This window comes from Bicyclus anynana, chromosome Z (genome assembly GCF_947172395.1).
Source record: "Bicyclus anynana chromosome Z, ilBicAnyn1.1, whole genome shotgun sequence".
In the NCBI taxonomy this organism is placed as follows: domain Eukaryota; kingdom Metazoa; phylum Arthropoda; class Insecta; order Lepidoptera; family Nymphalidae; genus Bicyclus; species Bicyclus anynana.
The window spans coordinates 295965-318603 of NC_069110.1; the positions used below are offsets into that span (position 1 = coordinate 295965).

Here is a 22639-nt window from a genome sequence, read left to right on the forward strand (position 1 = left end):
CAGCTCTGTCGAAATAGTTTCGAAAGAGCTGTTTAATGTAACTTACCGCAACATAAGTGCAGAAAAACGTATATAGAAAAGAATATTTTAAACTTAGCCTACCAACAGCCATATTACTTGTAGCCTGTAGGTACCTACGCGCATACCAAATCTGTCCTATTATAACAGCCCTGTACAGCGCCAGGCAATTGTTAATTTTCGCCAGCTCGGAACCTCCTGAATGGATCATAGATCAATCATATATGTAAGTATATATTTTGTGTAGGTATCCAATGTTTTAATTTACGTATATATTTTTATTAGCAGAGTTCGTCATACGAGTAGGCAAAGAGGCAAGCACTGCAGGTACTAGGTAGGCAACTATCTGTTGTAGCTTTGGGAGGTAGAAGTTCCAAGGACTGGGCGTCGCTATTGGCCGCAGCCAAGTCTTCCTTCTAGTGCAGTGTGTATACCTGTAGGAACACATTGGAAATGTCTAGACATCGATATAACAGAATTCATATTAAATACCTGGACATTCACGGAATGTCCGAGTTAATCCTTATTAACTTTCCCGCAAAATTTTAAAATCTTTATAAAAAAAATCGTTTAGTTGTTTCTAAATTTAGATAAATTAGTGCAAGTATGAAACCTTCTTTCGAGGTTTGAGGTGTAGTAAAAACTACCTCTGTATTAGAAGGCTCCGCTCTTCCATAGCTAGTACAGAAATAACAGATTCTAAATGAACATTACTATTTAAAATTCAACGAAAAAAGTTATTTTGATCTAAAATTAATCAAAATCAGTTCACCGGTTTAGCGGCGAAATGGTGCAGTCGGTAATAAATAAAACAAAATGATTTATACATTAAGAATTTATATCGTTCATTTTTTACTTTATTCAAACTAAAGCATTTACATTGATGATGAGAAAATTTTAATTCATTATACAAACAACGATTCTAAAACAAATCATTTACAATAATAATAAAATTAATTAGTCACTATATCTTAATGTTAGCCGCTCAAACGCTTTGTGAGCTCCGAGAGGTAAACGCAACACGACACAAGTTCTGTGGACACACTTATTTACATAAGTGCTATTTTTAATAATTAGATTTCTATTTAGAGTCGATTTTTCTCTAGTCATTTTGTGATAAATATAAATTGACAGATGTATATGTATATGCAGTTTTAATTAGATTTGATTTTAGTGACAACTATTCACTGGTATTTTTGTGATAAAAAATGAAATTTAAACAGGAGCGTGCTGTTTTTAAAATAAGTCGATTTTTCACTAATCATTCAGTCATAAAGGAAGTTAAAATTTAACAAGTTATAAGTTTATAACTCATGTCATGTTATCTAAATAGTCATGTTATAACTTATAGCAGTAGAGGAGAACTAGAAAACAATTTCAAGTAGGTCATTTAGCCAGAGTGACAACTTTAAAGGGTTGCTAAAAACTTTTTACTTGGTCTCCATTTGTGCACATATGTCAGAAGTATGAAATAATTTTTCACGGTGCTTAAAAAACTCAAACAAGTGTACCAGCTCTTGGGCTATGTTACGTGCGTCACTGTGGAGAACACTAGAAAGGTCAAGAGTACATACATCTGCAGCGAGTGTTTAGTGTTTACTTGAACATTCATTACTACACTATTAAATTTACATATTGTTGTTGTATACTAGTAGGCATATAACGATGTCTCTGCATAGACCGACTTCACTTTTCACTTGCCAAGTGCCTACAGTAAGCGCACTTGAAACAAATAATCCATTTTGAATCAATAAACATCCGGTGCAAACGTTTGACATCTGGTTTCGTAACGTACATTACGTACTTACATTATATTTATGTACGTAGCTACACAACATAACACAAACTATAATTATAATAATGTTATTTACAAATTTATCCTTTCTCACTCGTGACACAAATTCATTAGACATGATGAGGACATTTTTATTTTACAACTATATAGTTTGCGATAATTACTTTCAGAGTACACACTTTGCTGAATCCATCTACGACAAACAATTAACATTAACAATATGAATTTCAACATCAAAAATAACAGATTTCACACCAATTCACTTTAGCTTATTACTAGATATACCTACCGGCATTATTGTACAGTTGTCTTTTTCGGAAACTCCGTCCAACGACAGCCGACAGCCTCGGCCAATCAACGCGGCTGTGAGTGTAAACTGACGGAACGTTTTGTCAAGAACGTCCCTTCAGCTTTACACAACGGTCTGTCAACTGTCCACTGTCCAACGCTTGGCAACAAAGCCAGACTTCCAAAGCAGACGAACTATACTACAATCAAGTGTCAACTACAAAGAGAATGTTACTATTAAAAATAAAAGCGTATGTGAGAAAGGTCAAATTTAATAAATGCAAACAAGAAGTACCTTCGTAAGTCAACGTCAAAATTTCGCATGACTATTCACAAATTGAGCGAGCGTGCGCTGACGCACTAGTGCGGTCACGGTGCGAGCGCGCCGGCACACGGACGGACGTCAGCGCACCATTTGGGTTTTTCGTGCGTTTGTGCATCGGCATCGATTTCGATTGCTCGTTGATACTAGACACTGGTATGTGATACAGATAGAAAACAATCAGAATAACCGACACGACGAAATGCAGGCTTACTCGGGAATCTCCAGAGACGATGGACGCCTCCGTAACGGACAATGGGACAATATGCTAAGACCGCTCGACCCATCGCACGTAGCATTCTAGGCTTGGCGAGAGCTCTCAAAGCTGAAGCTCTATCGGCTACCTCTTAAACGTTTGCCCACCGCCCAAAGGTGACTCTCCGTGTTTTCCGAATTTATCATTGATACGGCTTATGCGGCGGTAGCCACGCCCCTGAAGAGATAGAAACCACATACATTCAGAAGTAAATACAAGCGGCACGCGATAACATGTTCGAAACAATGGTCATCAAGGTCCGTGCGAACGAGGTACAGTGTTGTTTGAAGGGCCGAGTGGTTCGGATGGAAGGAACCTGTCGTTTGCATTTAACTTAACTCCTAATATTGCATAGCAGGTATCTGTTAGGACATTTGACTACAAAGTAAAACATGAGTCATCAATAGCTATTGGGAGTATTTACAAATGGTTACACAACAATACATTGCATAAAACACAAACAAAAGTTGTTATTCTGTACAATAATATTCTACTTTAATTACCCACAGACATTTTTAAAAACTTATAATTAAAATTAACAACAATAAAAGTAATTACCAACGTCACCCAACTAAGGTGTTCCCATACAGAAATTAAAATTATTATTATAATTATTATTATTATTTATTAATTGTTAAATATTTATTTGTATTTACATTTCCTTCTGAAAACAGACACATTAGTGCATGTTATTATTTATCGAATTATTATTAATATAACAAGAAATATAATTACAAATAGCTAACATATAACAGTACGTAAATAGATGGCAATATTATGACGAGCGATAGAGAACGCGCCGCCATCACTGTGCACTCGGCAGGTGACGGCGTGTGGAGACACCTTCCCCGCCCCCCGGCACCACTCCAGCACACCACGAGACAGTGGCCCGCTACAAGAGCAGCGCACAGGTGCACAGGTAATCGTGTACAATTGACATCATTATAATTATCGCAACATTAACACATTCGTCCAGTACTGGTCGGATTATTGGAACACATCATAAGCGAAGCTATCGGGGGAGGCTTTTTTGACTAAAATATGCGTAGGAAAATATACAGAATGGATAAACTATTTACACCTAGCGCGTAATCATATTGTGCCCTTGACGTCAAATAATCATCTTCATTCACCAACATTTTTCATACAAATAAAACCGGTACGACGTACGGTTATGAATAAGTTTATGTCACAATTATTGCACACGCCAGGTTAAAATAAATTATGTGCGACTATAGTAAGTTGTTACCGTATTACTATAGATACTCTATCTAAAACATATTCTATCGATGTAACAGAACATTGGGCTGCATCCTACAATATTAAGATAGCGATTAGTACTTCACTGTCACTGTGAACGTCGTGCCTCACGAAGTCATTCCCCGACCGCCCGTTCCAACAACACGACCGCAGAAGACGCAATGTGTATGTAATGTAAGACAAAACATCACCACACGGTGAGCATTTCATTTGTCTTCTAATATTGTATCACTGAAATAATGAAACTGTATCATTAAGTGGAGTATCGAGAACAGCTTTAAGTCTTGGCCCTGTTTTGAACTATTTCAGGCACACCAGAGGCCACCACCATAGCGTTGTATCAATAAATACATTTTTATCTCATATTTCAATTGCTCATACACTAAACCTAGTAAGAAGAAAACAAATACAACACATCGTTATTGCTTCTAAAGTATTGCGCTACATCGGGTACTGGGCGCATATTTGTAATTCCATCGACTTCAACACGCAATTTCCTGAACTGCAAATTGAATTCATTAATCGATAAAAATAGACGTTAACTACCGATGTAGACAATCAGATATTTTTGTTCAGTAACTAGAAAATATCTCTCACTCGCGTAACAACAAAGGCACTGCCTAGCTATACAATGTACATGGATTACCGACATTCATTACTATACTACAAAATAACATACCATTACTTATAACGCGATGTGGCTTTTCATACACATATATTAATATTAATAATTAAATTAAAATTAAATAAATACAGCAAAACTAAAACACCAATCTCATTATTATATTATTAATTAAATTAAGCTTATATAGATATATTGCATGCACATTTAGATGGCCTCCGTGGCGCAGTGGTATGCGCGATGATTTACAAGACGGAGGTTCTGGGTTCGATCCCCGGCTGGGCCGATTGAGGTTTTCTTAATTGGTCCAGGTCTGGCCGCTTCCATCTTAGATTGCATCATCACTTCACCGCCGAATCGGCCTACAATATCATTAATACTATAAATTAAATATAAATTTATAAAACAAATTTAATTTAGTTAGTGAAAAAAAGTTTACAATATATAAGCCTCCAAGTTTTATCATTTGAGCTACATCTGTTATATATCTACATCACATAGAGATTTACATCACAATCATGCACATTGAAAATTAACGATCAAACAAGTATATATTAGTTATTACTTATTTTATAAAGCTAATAAAATGTTTTTTTAGTAACTACATAATTTAAAAGTAATTAGTTTTACTGTATTTATCAGTATAATATTTACACTTGAATAAATTTACAAATTCAGTGATAGATATTCTATTTCAGGGTGTCTGCTAGTCCATACATTTTATTGTGTATATGTAATAGACAGGCGTTCGACTGTCGCGTCACTTTGTGAAACTGAAGAAATGTTAGCAAAACAGAAATATGTTTATAATGATCACGTGTGTGCATGGTTGCTACCTATGCCACACGCACTATAACAATTCAACAACGCACTTCAGCTGTGCCGACGTCAATGATCATTTTATACTATAGATCGGTTACTTCCCTACAAAATCACCGCAAAAAAGTGATCCGAACAATAGGCTACAAAACTGAGCGCACACATGCACAATTTTCTCTTTAATTCCATTATATATTTATGTATATATAGTTTTTACACTTCCTGAACACACAACTCGACATTGTAGGCGATATTTAGGTATTATTTTGTTTAAATAACGTTCTTTGATGACCAGAGTACCCCGTGAGGTTGTATGGTGGGCTATGAACGTGAAGAAAATACCTGGGAAGTATGTTAGAATAGTGAAAGAAATGTATAGAGATGCATGCACGAGCATACGGTCAGAAGCTGGTGTTCATCATCATCATTAGGTGCCTTCTTCCAGCTGAAGTTTGGCGGTCATGTGTAGAAAACTCTTCCGGTCTTTTGCAGTATTTTTAAGCTGTGTATATGTTACTGACAAGTTTCAAGTGGAGGTGGGCTTACACCAAGGATCGGCTTTAAGTCCCTATTTGTTTCTCCTAGTAATGGATGCTCTGACATCAGACATACAGGAAGAAGCACCTTGATGTATGCTGTTTGCCGATGATATTGTGCTTGTCGGAGAAAACGCATCTGAGGTACAGAGCAGACTGGGAAAATGGCAGGAGAAATTGGAGTGTTGGCCTACGAATCAGTCAAACGAAAACTGAATATTTATTCTTGGACTTTGGCGGCACATCTCAATCTTCCAAAATTGCCTTAACTGGTGTAACCCTACCAGCTTGCTCCGATTTTCGGTACCTCGGGTCGTTTTTACAAAACGATGGCAATGTGGACCGAGACGTGAAAAGTAGAATGAATGGATGAAATGGCGACAGGTCTCAGGTGTACTATGTGACCCGCAAATGCCTTTTAGACTTAAGGGTAAAATATACAAAACGGTTGTACGACCTGTCGTGCTGTATGGATCAGAATGTTGGGCGGTGAAAGGGACGGATATTAAACGAATGCATGTGAACGAAATGCGTATGTTGAGATGGATGTGTGGTGAAATAAGAAATGAGTATATAAGAGGAAGTCTGAAGGTGGCGCCAGTGACAGAAAAATTGAGGAGTAGAAGGTAGAAGTCATATTACTAGAAAAACGTTGAATGTGCAAGTGGAAGGACATAAGAGGAGAGGAAGGCCAAAGAAGACATGTTTGGATTGTGTGAAAGAGGACATGTGTGTAAAAGGAGTGGATGATGAGTTGACGAGTAATAGAGACAAATGGAAAAGATTGACATATTTTTCCGACCCCACTTAAGTGGGATAAGGGTAAGGAGATGAAGATGATGAACGTTCTTTGATGACCACAAGTAACATTGAGATTTGGAAATTTCCTCTTTTGATCGCCTCATTTTTCATGATCTTGTAACACATCTAATAGTATTTAACATCACTGGCCGACGTTCCTTAGCGGTGACGCACACGGCAAGTTGTGGCGTTACGTCAAAATACAACCGACAATCCTATGCCACAATAACTATATCGATTTGTTTCATTTCTTTAACATAAAATATAGTTCAATTTTAAACGGTACCTAATATAAAATTTATATTAACAAGTTATTTTACTAAACATTTATACAACAACACTACACATCGATAGGCCCAGATTTGATGAATGAAATGTTACAATGCCAAAATTTTTGTCATTTATTTATATCACTTTTAAACTTGTTTAAAAAAAAGCATTATTTCAATAAAAAGACAAATTAAATTTTTGGTGGTTTGATTTATTATAACATAAAAGATTTTCTTTTCATAACATGCTGGGTCCAAAAATATCGGTCTTTTAGTTTACAATCGAAGTTCATAATTTTGAATTCGTTGGTGTATTATAAAATAATAACCTTAGTAAATGATTAATATGGATTACAGGAATTAATAAACAAAAATTGAAATAATTGAAGTTAAACTGAAAACAGTTAAAATATTTTAAAACTTAATTGTAAATTAAAATAATTAACTAAAAGTTACAAAATAAATAAAATATATGTACGAGTATATACCCATTTAAATATAATTAAAATATTTTACACAGATTTCCTAATTTAGCTTGTCTTGTTATTTCGTCGTCATCAACCCATATTCGGCTCACTGCTGAGCTCAAGTCTCCTCTCAGAATGAGAGGGGTTAGGCCAATAGTCCACCACGCTGGCCCAATGCGGATTGGCAGACTTCACACACGCAGAGAATGAAGATAATTCTCTGGTATGCAGGTTTCCTCACGATGTTTTCCTTCACCGATTGAGACACGTGATATTTAATTTCTTAAAATGCACACAACTGAAAAGTTGGAGGTGCATGCCCCGAACCGGATTCGAACCCACACCCTCCGGAATCGGAGGCGGAGGTCATATCCACTGGGCTATCACTGCTCTTGTTATTTAATTTTATAGAAATATTAATAATTTTTATCTTGAAATTATTCAACTTATATTGGTTAATTCATTGATGCAGTTTAAAATAATAACATTGAGTAGGTAAGTAAATAAAATAAAATTGAAATCGATAAAATTAAAATAATTCAATTAAAATAATAGGCTAGTTGACATATTTTTAAAGAAAACTGACGTGTCAAAAGTGACGTTAACTCACGGAGATCACGGATCTACCGTGATCTCCACACTAGGATGTTAATGATTTAATGAAAGATACTTGTGAATCAATAAACAATTATTATTGTTATTATAACATCGACATGTCGCCCTTATCATTGATATTTTTGCACATCGATGTTGCATCCCTAATAAGTAACATTGTGACATCACAAAATGGACGACAGCGTTTTTGACATTTGGAAAATAAAAATACATAATTTTTAAATTAAGTTTCATAAGAAACTATTGACTTATATTAATTAATATAGATACATTTCGGACCCTTAATTTATGTACTATACGAAATTAATATTGTTTAAATTTAATTTGATATGAGTCAACCACCCTATTGTTGTAAATATAATTAATTAATTTCATAATAAACTTAAATGGTGTCACTTAACTGATGGTGTCAACTGTTCGTATGCGACTGTAGTCACAGCGGCGACCGCGAGGCAGTCACTGCGCCGCCGCGTGTGCGCACGCGTCGGCGGCGCACTATGCGGTGTCGATGTCTCCTACGTTGATGCGGTCTTCGGACGCTGTGACGGAGAAGCCGAGTATACGGGCGTCCACTTTGAGCATTTTATTCTTTTTTGATTTCTTGCCTTTACCCTGTAAAGGATACGACCCGTTACTCGATGTTTTTTTTAAATAAATTTTCTTTCTTACATCATTATAAATGACTTGCCGAAAATCCTTGACAAAATAAATAATGTATTAAATAATGTATGGATGAATTATCACAGTTTAATAAATCAAAAAACAGAACTGAATATAAAATGTTCCTATGATGACATGAATACAGAATGTGTTAACAGTTCTACTATTTTAGGTATTCAAATTGATACTTATTTTAATTGGAAAAATCATGTACAAGAAACAAATAATAAACTATTAAATGTTGTATACGGACTTAGAATTAAGAAGCAGAACTGACACGAAAACTGCATTAGCTACATATTATGCCTATGGGTACGCGTCGTTAAGTTATGGGGTAATCCTTTGGGGACATAGCACTGACGTCCAAGATTTGTTTATACTTCAAAAAAAGTGTTACACGTATCCTCGCGCATATAGAAAAGACTGAATCACGCCATTCGTGTTTTAAACAACTAAAAATATTGACCCTACCCTGCTTACATATTTTTGAAATGTGCAAATTTGTTACAAAAAAAAATATTTTTATAAACCACGGCGTTTCCATGAAAACAAATAAAATAAACTCATTTACCCTTCTTCAAAATTAATACTCCACAGCTCCATGTTATGTCAATTTACAATAACCTACCACATCATACACGAAATGAGGAAAATAAATTGCATTTATAAATAAATTAAGGGACTTTCTAGTCGAAAAAATCCTACTACGCAGCAAGAGATGCGTGATAAAGTAAATCAAAAATAAAATCGGTCTCCCTATCACTCACTCGACAACTAAGGCTACGCACAACTAGGCATCCATTTTACAATAAAAGTGTGACTAGTATAATTATTTATTATATTATATTATTTATAATGTAAAATTATATATTATATAATATAAAATAAATAGTAGTCCTGGAATAGCAAATAATAAATAAATATTTTATCCCTTCCTCTTTGTGTAGAGGGGATGTGGAGCTTGAAGTCACCACCCTGCTGCAATGTTAATGATCAGTAATAGCCACATAAGCCAGCTCCACTTGCTCTCTGAAGGGGTGTGCACCACACTGACAATTTTTACTGAAAATATCTTGAAAGAAGTCCAATAGATATACCATGACATGAATGAGAATTCGAACCTAAGACCTCGAGATCCAAAGCCACAGGCAAAGATAAGTGTACAAGGTACAGTGTAATGCCATGTGTTTTTAATGCTTTCACGTTAGAGCGATGCCCCATCTTTCCATTGCAACAACGTCGCACCATTCAATGGAGATCCGTTACTACAAGTTTAGTAAAAAATATCCTTTTTTAGTATTTTTTTTCATCAATGATCTTCTTTTAAATTCATCATCTAAAAATGCAATTTGGAATTGCAGAAAATGAAAAAAAATACGCGTTTTCCGAATATCATTCCGCGTCGAATGTGCTATCATTAGTATATGTCCTTCCATTCTAACGAATATTCGCAGATTAATTTATTATCGATTAGTGTATACGACGGACAATGTTTAACTTGTTTCGATCCATCATTGAAACTGAATGGGTGCGTGCGACGGTCAGGCGTGGCATACAATGCGTTGATCTGTTGCGGCGACGCAACACAACGCACTAATGAGGCATCGCCCTTAAACTACGATGGTTTGTACCTTAACCTCTTGGTAGTCCGAGAGCGGCGTGCGCGGGTTGACAGCTATGGCCGGAGAACACAAGTCGTCGGACGGCGTCACCATACCGACACGCAGCAGCTTAGACCTGCAAACGAATGTTTTATTCAATTAATACTTGACAGCTCCAGATGACGGCTCACACGTACACCTAGAAGCGCTACGAAAACAGTGACAAAGATGTTTGGAACCTTTAAAAATATTGATTTTAATGAGATATTCGTAAACGGAAAACTAAGTCACTATTAACTAATTAACACAAATGGATGCTTGTAATAAAAAATGGGATAAAATTTCAAAAACAACCGAAATTCTTTTAATGACATTAGGAATTAGATGAATAATCGAAAATATTTTTTTTTTATTTTTTACAAATTAACCCTTGACTTTAACCTCACCAGCAGGGTTATTATGTAACTCTGTGTACCATTCAAGTAATCAGTCACTACATCAAAAATAAAAAATAAAAAATAAGTAAAAAATTAACTGCAATCGTGGCTCGATAACTGAAATATAAGGGTTTTATTTTGTAACTTTATATCTTTTTGTATTTTTGAATCCTCCCATTCTATTACGTTACGCTCAAATCGTCAGATCTTTTATTTAGCTATCAACTCACATACCTTATCTTAATCTGACGTGCTGGTTAAATATTTCAGAAGTTAGTTTTTTTTTTGATTGCCCTAATCGCACCCACCATTAAGGGCTCATACTTGGTGGAGGTACTCATCAACGTGCAAGGTATACTCCCTTCAACTGCCTCGCTCGAGAAACTGTGAAAATCCCCTCTTCGGCTCCGCTACTGTAGAGCCTTACAGCATTAGAATGATTTGTACTGACCTTCTCTCGAGGAACTGTCTCGCGAAGTCATTGGATTCTTTGGTGTCGCCGAGATAGCACTTGACATAGTCTTTCACTTCATACGGCGACTCGATATCTTTCAGGAAACCGACGAAAGTCGGCACTGTAATACGAATAACAATATTTTATAACAGGTGAATATCATAAAGAGAAAAGATTTTTTTGTTTGTAGCGAATAGGTTCCGGATCTATCTTTTTACATTTCGTTGGTTTTTTATACCAACCAAATATTTAGGTCAGAACAGTCAGTCAGTCAATAAGGATATTTGCCATATTATATTTTTAATAATATCATTAAAATTAAAAAGAAATATTATTAAAAAGAAATTACACTAACAAATTAAGTTATTGAATTGAAAAAGGGAATAGTGTTAAGTACCGAATCTGACATACAAATGGCGATTCCTCATTAGTGCGTTGAGTTGCGTCGTCGCAATGAATCAACGCATCGTACGCCACACCTGCGATTACGTACAACATCGCACACATTTAGTCTCCGTCTGTCCGTTAAAACATTACCTGATAATACGATGTAACTCTTACAAGTGGCTTTTTTAAAACATAATATGGAAAACGACACAGTGTCGATGCAACATACTGCAACGCACTAATGGAGCATCGCTCAGAGTCGCTGCCCAAAACCTACCGTCAATCTTGGTCCTCCACAAAACGAGAGCAGTGGCGCACCAGGTCTCAAACTCGCTGGTCGGCGAGGTCTCCCTCTTGACAATGACGACGGGAGGGGCGACTTTCTTCTTGATCTTTGGCTCCGCAGGCTTCGCCGGCTCTGGGGGCTTCTCAGCTTTCAACGCCGCGGGCTGCGTGTCCCAGAATCCACCTACAAGAACACACGATTACATTAACAGAAGCGAAAAGGCAGCACTGACATAAAATGATTACTGTTATTAACTTCAGGATATCACAAGAAAGCGCAGCGAGCGATACCTCGCTATACCTAGCGATACAACAAAATGTAAATTTTTATGAATTGATTCGATGATAATCATCAATAAAAAACAAAAAAAATATCTTAATCGTGTTAATATTACTGAGCTAGAAAAACATTGAATGATAGTTTAATACCTCCATTAGTAGAGCCTCCCCATTGTGCGATGTCGGAGGGGAGCAGTATGAGCGGCGGGAGGGGTATGTCCTCTATGGATTGGGAGACCGCGCTTATGGGTGCTGCTGATTGCCGTCTCGTTTCCGCCTATAGAGAATACGGTGTTACAAAATTATTAAAATGTAAGGCGTAAACCTTAAGAGAATTGGTAAGAGCGATGCCCATTAGTGCGTTACTTACGCTGCGACATGGCAGCGCGGACGCTGCGTCGTTTTCCATATCTGTATTTTAAAGAAATGCCACATTAAAGCGGCGTGTATGCAGTGCGTTGATGTGTTCGCATCGCATTGGAACGCATCACACTAATAAGGCATCACCTCGTATTTGCACTAATAGAGATTTCGTGGAGAAAATACGCCTACACGTCAAGATTGCTGCAACCGGTGACTAGCAATGATAAGTGTGTGTACACACATTATAAAGAGGGAAGATTTGTGTTTTTGTATGTAACAAATAAACTCACCTACCAAACCAATCAGAAACACACCACTAATGATGGTACTGCACTACGACTACAGGTTATGCCAGTCTAGTCTACATTACACGAGTATTACCTGAATCTCTGCTAAGGTTGCTCCAGAGCCATTGTTGTCTAAATGATTCTTGGCCCAAGCTAGATTTGCCTGGATTTCCTGCAGAAACAAACACAGCTTTCAATGACTATACTATAACAATGCATACTTGCTCTCTGTGTGTGGAGAGCCGTGACAGCCCAGTGGATATGACCTCTAACTCCAATTCCGGTCCCGGGCATGCACCTCCAACTTTTCGGTTGTGTGCATTTTAAGAAATTAAGTATCACGTGTCTCTAACGGTGAAGGAAAACATTGTGAGGAAATCTGCATACCAGAGAATTTTCTAAATTCTCTGGTATGCAGTCTGCCAATCCGCATTGGGCCAGCATGGTGGACTATTGGCCTAACCCCTCTCATTCTGAGAGGAGACTCGAGCTCAGCAGTGAGCCGAATATGGGTTGATAACGAACGAACTCTCTGTGTAGTGTTAGGGAGTTTGAGAGGAGGAGCGATCGGTTTGCGGGAACGACTTGCGATATAAGGCGCTCGTCGTCGGTCGGCTTCAGTATGCTCGTGGCGTTCGAGCCGTACACATTTCTTATTGTGTAATTCTTTATGGGTTACTTGGGATAGGCGGGGAGATTGACTTGTGTGTTAACTGTTGGTGGAGAGGTGTTAGTTAACTGTCAAGGGATCCCTTAACCCTATAAGTTGTCCTGACAAATATTGTGAATCATAACCTTTGTTCGACATTGGTTTTCTTATTTTGGTAATCCACTTCTGAGTCTGTTAAAAATATAGATATAGTGTATGCAATGTAATAAATAGGTGGGTACCTGCTCCCTCGCCAAGGCCGCGGCCTGCTGCTGCGCTATGAGGTGCATCATGTGCTGCTGCTCTTTGATCTGCTCCAGCTTCTTCTCGCGTTCGAGGCGCTGTATCTCGGACATAGAGAGTCCGCCCTTGTTGGTCGCCACCGTCTGATTGGCCGCCGACCACGGTGCCTTCTTTATGAGCGACTCCAATATCTGCCTTTGCTGCTGTTCCTTTAGAGTATACCACCGCTCAATTTCGAATTAAAACATTCCATTACAATAAGAGCCATGCGAGAATTATGTTGCTTTCACAAAAATATACCGACTACAAAATGCACTAAAAACATAAGAGTTTCCTCGATTATCTAGGACCCTTATCAGACAAAACTTTTATTTTCCAGATCGGTCAAAGGATCTTTCAATAATATAAAAAGCCAAAAAAATAATGAGAGATTACTATGAAATGAGAAGCTCCTCTTTTTTAAAGCCCGGTTAAAGACACATATTAGCATACATTAAGCTTAAATAGTATACACAATCTCAAACTAATTACATAAGGATTAGTATCGCAAGCAAGTTCAAGAACATGATTGTCTGTCATTTTCCGAGGAAAACGTGCTTAGATTTGGTACTAAACTAGAAGTTTTTGCCCATTTTCAACATTATTCAGCTACAGAAAAAGGTATTTTTACGGAGCTCTTTAACCGACGAACACGATTACAACTATGAAACATCGATTCTATAGAGACGGTTTATATAATCGCATTAGATCGTTGATCATATACTTTTTACAGAATGAGGCAGGTCCTTATCTAATTAGTCTGAGGAATTAATATACTAACTAACATTGACAGGCCATCAAAATCAGCACCAAAATTGCTAAATTGGCAAAACATGATGCAACTCTGATTATTTGTACGTGGTTCGGATCCATTTGGGCTACATATGTATGACCTACCTAAGTTCGCAACACTCAAAGTTGTGTAAAATTGGTAACACATGAAAAGTAGGGAAATTTTTGGACTTGTTTCGGATTCTAATAAACTAAGCCTAATTCCATGCATTTTTCGAACTACTTTGGACGTTTTTAAGAGCATCACATTAAACAAACCAAGTCCAAGAGAGGTCCATACATACACATACCAACACCCACCACCACTAACTGGGGTTGGGTTGCTATAACCAACAGGGTAGTTGATTCATATCAAATTTAATAGAAACAATATTAATTTCGTGTAGTACATAGAATAAGGGTCCGAAATATATTGATATCAATTAATAAAAGTTAAAGATTTCTTTTAAAATTCAATTTAAATATCACGTATTTTTTCAAATTTTCCAAACGTCAAAAACGCTGTCGTCTATTTTGTGACGTCACTAACACACTTGATGTACTAAACGTCGAACAAATTGTTAACTAATATTTTTGTCAAACGCTCCATTTGTATAGGATTTATTATAGTGACGTCATGAAACAGTTGAAATATATACTGTCATGGTCGACAGGCGTTTTGGCTAGTTTTGTCAAAAACATATTTAAAAACTAAAATTTTCATGTAATCACATCTGAAAAAAATAAAAGATTTTTTTTTTAGTCTAGTAGAACTATAATGAACTATTTAAGACCATTTAAAAAAAAGTGCCACCTAGTATTCACCGACATAGTACCTCTAAGTAAAAACTTTCCAACAACTATTTGAAGAGAGTAGCAACCTGGGGTATAAATAACTCTAGCGGGTCCTACTCGTGACAACGTATTCAACATGAGAGTAACATCGTGATTAGTCAATTTACTGTCAATTTCGACGCCTGCCAAAGCTTTCGTGACAGATAAGATTGTTAATACAGCAGAATACCTGTTGTTTCTTATCAATTAAATCCAGCATATTTTGCTTCTTTTTCTTCTCTTCGTCAGCTACTAATTTCTCTTCCTCTTTCCTGTAAATTATTTAATAACTAACTAACATTTATTTAATATTTTGTTGTTGTTAACAAATATAATATTTACTCTAATTACAGCAGACAAAGCAGCTGCTAAAATCATGTGTTCTTTGAATTTAGTAGTCAGTCATTAATTACTTATGTAAAGAGTACTTGCTTTTTTCTCTCCAATTCCTCGAGCGCCTTGGCTTCTTCTAGTTTCTTCTTGTTTTCTTTGTTGTTGTTCTTCTCAGCTCCTTTCACGATAGTGAATCCTTCCTTGATCCATTCCTACGGATTATAAATTAAATTTATTAGTTACTCACTATATTCTCTCTAACTACTCGCAGCTGTGTTATAATAATAATTATTGGACTGAATATGAATACAGCTGATGCAAATGGTGTTAGACCTCAGGGCAACTATGTGAATGTTATAGTGTAAATATTAGTGTATACGGGTACGACCTTTTTCTCTTTTTCCATATCTTTCTTATTTTGTTTATCTTCTTTTTTGCTCTTCGACGGCGACGATTCAGCTGAGGGCTTCTAAAATATAAGTACACATTAAACAGGAAGCCATGATAATGGCTCAAATAAATGTAAAATTAAAAAACTACTACAAAAACTAATAAAATGCAAACAAAATATAACAAATAAAACAAAAATAAATAAGTTCATAGCTCAAAAAAAAACATACTCGCTAAATTGAGAATCTCTAGACATCGATAAACACTATGAAAGTCTGATATTTACCTCAGACTTAATATCTCCTTCTCTCACTTTGGTTTCTGGCTCGTCCTTCTTGTCTTCTTTGATCTTCTTCTTACTTTTGCCACTGCTGCTGCCGTCCTTAGCCTTGGCAGCTTTGTCGGTCTCGCCCTTGGCCTGTTTGCTTGCCTTGCCGCCGGTTTGTTTCGGTTGACTAGCTTGAACTTTGCCCACCCCGGATGCAGTTGACGTGTCTATTTTCCCAGACACCTCACATTTTGTCTATAAAATATTAAACGTTTTAGGAGAGCGAAAAGGGAGCTTAAATAGTTAATAGTTTTAATGTGATATTTTACGGTGCCTGGGAACCGTGGATATTTTCCAGGATATAAATAGCCTATATTTTTGTTCAAGATCTATTCACCTGTATACCAAAATTCAGTATGTGTATAATGTATAAAAAACAGAAATACTTTTCTTATTTATAATATTGTATGGATTTATCTTAGTTATAATATTTAAATAACTGACAATTGTGCTAAGGACTGTTATATTTTATATACTATAGAACATTTATATTTTGTTTTTATATGTTCTAATAGAAAGTGGTCTATGGCAGGACAACGTCTGTCGAGTAAGATAAATAGAGCTAGTAAAGTAAATAAACAGCTTGTAAAATTCTTTTAGTGAAACTTACTGAAAAATAAATGTCAATGACAAACAATAAATCACTAACAACACATCATTACAGTATAGATATTGTTATATATTAATATGTATATAACAATTGAACGCTTTTGTTATACATTGTGGCATGAAAGCACAGCAAAGTCAGAATGGCGCGGCCTCACCTCGGATTCCTCGCTCTCAGATTTAGACTCGCTCGACTGAGTCAGCGTCTCACTGTTGATCAACTGCTGCAACTTCTCCAAGTCGGGAGTCGCTCGAACGTCGAAACTGTCTTCGCCGATGCTAATATTTGCAGAGCTGGTCGCGATTGCCGGTGCGTTGTCGTTCAGAAAAGACACGTTCTGCGGCGGCAGCGGTATGTTCTGCGAGGCTCGCAACTGCGCCAGTATCTGATCTTCGGTTTTCATCTCTTTCACTATATCGGCAGGCAAATTCATCGCGCTGGCATTTGGCTGTAAAATACAACGCGTTACCATTAAGTACCAGTTTTACTCGCGTGTCATCAATAATCAAAGGCATATGCATGTGTTTATTTTATTTCTGACATTGCAAGACTATGATAATGCAAATTGACATTGCAACTAATGTTCGTCGTGGTCGCGTACCGTGTGCAACCAGAGTTCGTACGGTTGTCTCATTTTAAACGGACCAATAGTACAATTTTTAATAACTAAAATTTCAAAATTTAAAATGATAAAATAAAAAAGATGTTCTATGAATACATAATACTGAATTGCCCCAAAGAACAATATCTAGCCTTATTGCACCCTCATAGGTTTAATTTTAAGTTTTCGACTTATTTCCATCTTTATCTGATAACAAAATCTGACTTTTCAAAAGTACTTGTACTCGTGTACTAAGCGTCATTGAAATTATTGAATTTTGATTTTTGACTTTGATTTCGAATGACATGCATATTCCTCTAATTACCAAATAACTTATACAATCTCGCTAGCTACTTAATTCTAAACACACAATCTACTAACAACTAACCTAATTATACAGGATATCCCATATATTAATAGATCAAACGCAAGAGGAACATACATTACTTAATAATCTAAAACTAATGGAACTATTTGGGGAATATATTGTCCTCTTGCGTTTGTTCCATTAATTATTATGGGAGAACCTATATGTTTTACAACAACTATACAGACTGTGTCGTAAAATGTTCTCTTGAGAATACGACCTATGCGAGCACAGTCGTAAATGAAACGCAATATACTTTCATGTACACCCGTGATTTTATTTCAATTTCTTCCGTTTTTTTTAATTTAAAAAATTAAAACAAAAAAAAATACTGTTGACCAAATTATTTAGAGCCTCTAATAGCTCAACGGTAAAGCGGTCGGACTCATTGGACTATTGTTGTACCCACTCTAATACAGTCTTGCCCGACTAGCTTGCTCTCTCATTCATACTCATGAGCTTGTCAAGTATAAACATAGTATATAGTGGGCAATTGAAAATGACCGTACTTCACTTTCGTTGTGAATTAGTATTATTGGACAAAGCGTGAAAATGAGTACGCGACGGGACTATAATAATAATATTATGGGAATGTTTTGATTATTATTTACGACACATTCTGTTTATTTCTTAGTTACAATTTTTTTCATTTCATTATGATTTTATTAATGATTTAGTTTTACACTACCACATCAAATGAATGAATTGAATGAGATGATTTAGCACATATTACACATATACCACTTTAGTGTTATTGTATAACCTTGAAATGGTTGATGTATAAAATGGTTTATGTATAAAATAGTAATGTATAAAATGGTTGATATATAAAACGGTTTATGTACAAAATGGTCAATGTATAAAATGGTTGATGTATAAAATGGTGCCTTTGATGTCGATGATGATGATGATGATTATGAGGTTTATGATGATGATGATGATGATGATGATGATGATGATGATGATGATGATGCTGATGATGATGATGGGGATGCTGATAATGATTATGAGGTTTATGATGAGATGGATAAATGAGAAGAGGGCAAGAGGTTTCATGTAACAGAGTTTTAATTTAACAAGTTGAAGCATAGTAGTAGAGCCAGAAATTATAGAGCAGAAAGTCGTCATGCAGCAAGCTAGCGAATAAAATTAACAGCACTTAATTGAAAAGCAAAAGAAATCAGACGGAATTTGAGGCTGGCTGGAAACTTGTTCTGCAGCTCATCTATACCACCATACTACAGGATTGCAGACCTAGCTGGTAGCTGGGGACTTACTGGGGCTAAATCAACCTCGCTGGTTCAAAGCCGCCTTCAAAGTGATCAGAAGGTAACAGAAATCCTCACTTTAGGTGTTTATTTACCCCCACCACTTTAAGGTGAGGTCTCCAGTTTTGTGTTACAACAGTACAAGAGAGTCACAAACTTTCAGCTTGCCTCAAATATTTTTCCAAAAATGTCGAACAGCTTTCGGATCACGACAACTTATTGTCAACTTTAGTCGACGACTTTAAAAAAATTACGATAAAAATATTATAAGCGGAATATTCAGTATTCCGCAAGAGCTAGACCGTCTGAATCCTTACATGCATAACAGAATCTGTAAAGCTTGCGTCACACTCACAATGAGTGATCCTAACTACTATTCATGCTAAAAAATAGTAATATAACCTTAGCAGTTAGTTGATGAGGATTTCGCTTTATACCTATACACTTTGACCTTGTCCAGAAGAAAGAATTCTCTGCTGAACTCTCGAGCAAAATATGCGCTTACGTTTTTTTTATTTTTTTTATTCTTTTTACAAGTTAGCCCTTGACTACAATCTCACCTGATGGTAAGTGATGATGCAGTCTAAGATGGAAGCGGGCTAATTTGTTAGGAGGAGGATGAAAATCCACACCCCTTTCGGTTTCTACACGGCATCGTACCGGAACGCTAAATCGCTTGGCGGTACGTCTTTGCCGATAGGGTGGTAACTAGCCACGGCCGAAGCCTCCCACCAAAAAAACAACACCGTGAATCTCGTTCCGTGCAAAACGCGCGGGACGAGATTCACGGTGAAGTAGGTACGAGTTTAAAATGGTAGCAACTCGACTTACTGCTGATACGACACTTGCGCTAACTTTTTTCTGAATTGGCCTAAAAGGGAATATTCAGAACAGCGAGTCGCTCTACACTAAATTCGTCTCTACAACGTGCACGCGTTATGTGCACGAGAGTTTCGCAGCTATATTATTTGAATGAAATATACATTTTTTAAATTTGTTAATGTTGTACAGTGTCACAACTGATCACAACTGAAGTTATTCGCACAGCGGCATTAGTCGATAGCATGCGGATGGTCTAAGATCCCAGTACATATGGCGAACTTCATCGAGCTGGTTATTGGATAAATTTTCATATCAAATTAAATATGACAATAAACATATCGCAAATGAGTTGTCTAAAAATTTCAATCCAGGTTATCATATCCCGGATTAAAATTTTGAATGGTTATGATGATGTCCGGAATCCAGGAGTGATTTTTCTCAGCTAAGCCTATACCTACCACCATGTTCGTAATGAAATGATTTTTAATAACAATTAATTAACCACACCTGTTAATACCTACCTGCCCAAGAGTTGGGATAGGAAAAAAATAGTTAGGAGATTTATGTATGACATACTCGTATTTAAATTGATATGAAAAAACTACATCCAACAACCTGCAAGCTATATTCACTAACTTTGACGTATGTTAGTATTGACTTATAGATACGAAATTAAAATTCTATGTAACAAATGTGCGTACTGACAACCCTTCGTGGATAGCATACGAGTATAATATGTAGATGACAATTGTCAATTGATTTTGTTGGGTTCATTTCAAATATCAAATTAGTGAACAGGCCACCAGCTCGGTAAAGGTCGTGTTATATCAGGATCCTACTACTCGTAGGGAGATCGCAAGCAGTACTTGTGTGTTCGTCGTAGGAAGTAGTGCGGGCAGATCAGCGCGTATGAACGTTCATTTTATTTTGGAAATATTTTTTGTTTCACATCCATTCCATTATAAGTTGCCAAACTGAGTTTTCCTAGAGATTGTAGAGATTGGACATTTATTTCCATTGACCTCTTATAATAAAAGGACGCACAATGATGTAGAAAATTTCACTTAAAAACTTGCCAATGTTGCTTTGACAGTTTTAGAATTAGAATTATTGTTAATAAAATTATACCAAAAGGCCTTTAAATATAGTTCAATATTCAATAGAATCCCAAATTCAGAACAAATTCAACCTTGAGGATTGAGTTTAAGGTTGAATTTGCAAATGCGACTACTTGAATTGAGTGCCAAGAAGTTGTGTTTGGCACTCATTGAGTGGGGACGGTTTTGGTCGCTGAGTGTGCATCCACTTTTTAATAAGAAATCGATGTTTATTTCATTAAATAGAGCTGTCAACCGGCTATGGTCAAGTTACACATTACCCAGCAGTACCGAACAATCTCAATCTCTAATTACTTAATACTTTACGTCTAGTGACGCCTGCCACCCGCACCATCCTACCCAGGTTACGTTCCACCAAGCGACCACGACGACCATGCTCACGAATATGACGATCACGCTCGCGACCACCAACCAACCAAGCGCGACCAAACGTGTGATATCGTATCGAATTATAGAGCGTTTTGAGCGTTGTAATACAAAATGACGAGTTCATTTCTAAACAGTAGTGGTCACATTAATTTTTTTAAACATCAAACGAGTTTTTTATTTAATTTTAAGCAATTATAAAAAATAAACATGAATAAAAATTATTCTTTATTAATTACTTTTATCATGTATTTCATGATTTACTATTAAAATCATTATACTAATTTGAGATCTTCAAAACTGCGTGTTAAATTAACAAATCAAAAAAAATATATATAAGTAAGACAATAGTAATTTTCTTTGTCGCCATATTTGCAATTAGTTAATTTAAGTTTTGAAACTTGCACAGAAATCGAGTAAGCAAGTAAGGGAGGAAGAGTAAGTACGTAACAAGTACGAACACTTATCTACCACAAACGAGCATGACTCTCCACCTCTTCATATGGACACTTGTAAGCCTTTGGTGAGCGAAATGAATGAATTCATCAGTGACGTTGTCGACGTGAACACTGTGCGACGGCTGGCAAGTGGTACTATATACGCTTTAGGGTTATGTATCTCGGCATACCACTCAATCAATAATAATCAGTCACTACATCCTTTTTCATCATATTTCATATTTTCGTGTTAGTAATCATCTAACATTGTGTTTTTAACGAAATGGCATACTTATCATGATTTTACGTAATGTGGCATTAGCATAGTAGTGGTAGTGGCAAATGGTAACTTTATTTTAACGAAAAACTGGTACATGTGTGAAAACAAAAAATCGCTGCCGCTGTACCGTTGACATAATTAAGTCAGATGATCACAAAAATGAAATGTAGCGAGTGACTATATGAGAATGGTAACTACACTGAGAGTACATAATAGACCGGCTGATCGTTTAGTGGAAAGTAACCATAGGATCTATTATAATGCGCTTTTTCTATTATAGAATCTATTATAATGGGTTTCTTCTGGACAAGGTCTTAAAATACGATTTAGCGCCAGCATAGCAAACGCAGTGCAGAAGAGCTCAA

General features: G+C 36.4%; 1 protein-coding gene across 6 annotated transcripts in view; it reads right to left on the reverse strand.

The window, feature by feature from the left end:
• Nucleotides 1–838: 838 nt before the first annotated feature.
• Nucleotides 839–22639, reverse strand: part of LOC112053753 (GRB10-interacting GYF protein 2) — a 62653-nt gene continuing 40852 nt past the window's right edge. For 2 of the 6 annotated variants that reach the window (XM_024093292.2, XM_024093291.2), the window contains exons 18-29: nucleotides 17173–17463; nucleotides 16367–16603; nucleotides 16079–16159; nucleotides 15790–15902; nucleotides 15548–15629; nucleotides 13713–13922; nucleotides 12916–12993; nucleotides 12322–12448; nucleotides 11885–12076; nucleotides 11218–11341; nucleotides 10360–10465; nucleotides 839–8680 (exon numbers count right to left, since the gene is read on the reverse strand). In XM_024093292.2, coding sequence (XP_023949060.2) covers nucleotides 8564–8680; nucleotides 10360–10465; nucleotides 11218–11341; nucleotides 11885–12076; nucleotides 12322–12448; nucleotides 12916–12993; nucleotides 13713–13922; nucleotides 15548–15629; nucleotides 15790–15902; nucleotides 16079–16159; nucleotides 16367–16603; nucleotides 17173–17463 — 1758 coding nt within the window. In that variant the 3' untranslated portion in view covers nucleotides 839–8563. The remainder of the gene's footprint in view (nucleotides 8681–10359; nucleotides 10466–11217; nucleotides 11342–11884; nucleotides 12077–12321; nucleotides 12449–12915; nucleotides 12994–13712; nucleotides 13923–15547; nucleotides 15630–15789; nucleotides 15903–16078; nucleotides 16160–16366; nucleotides 16604–17172; nucleotides 17464–22639) is intronic. The other 4 variants (XM_024093295.2, XM_052890852.1, XM_024093294.2 and 1 more) reach the window with 4 other exon arrangements.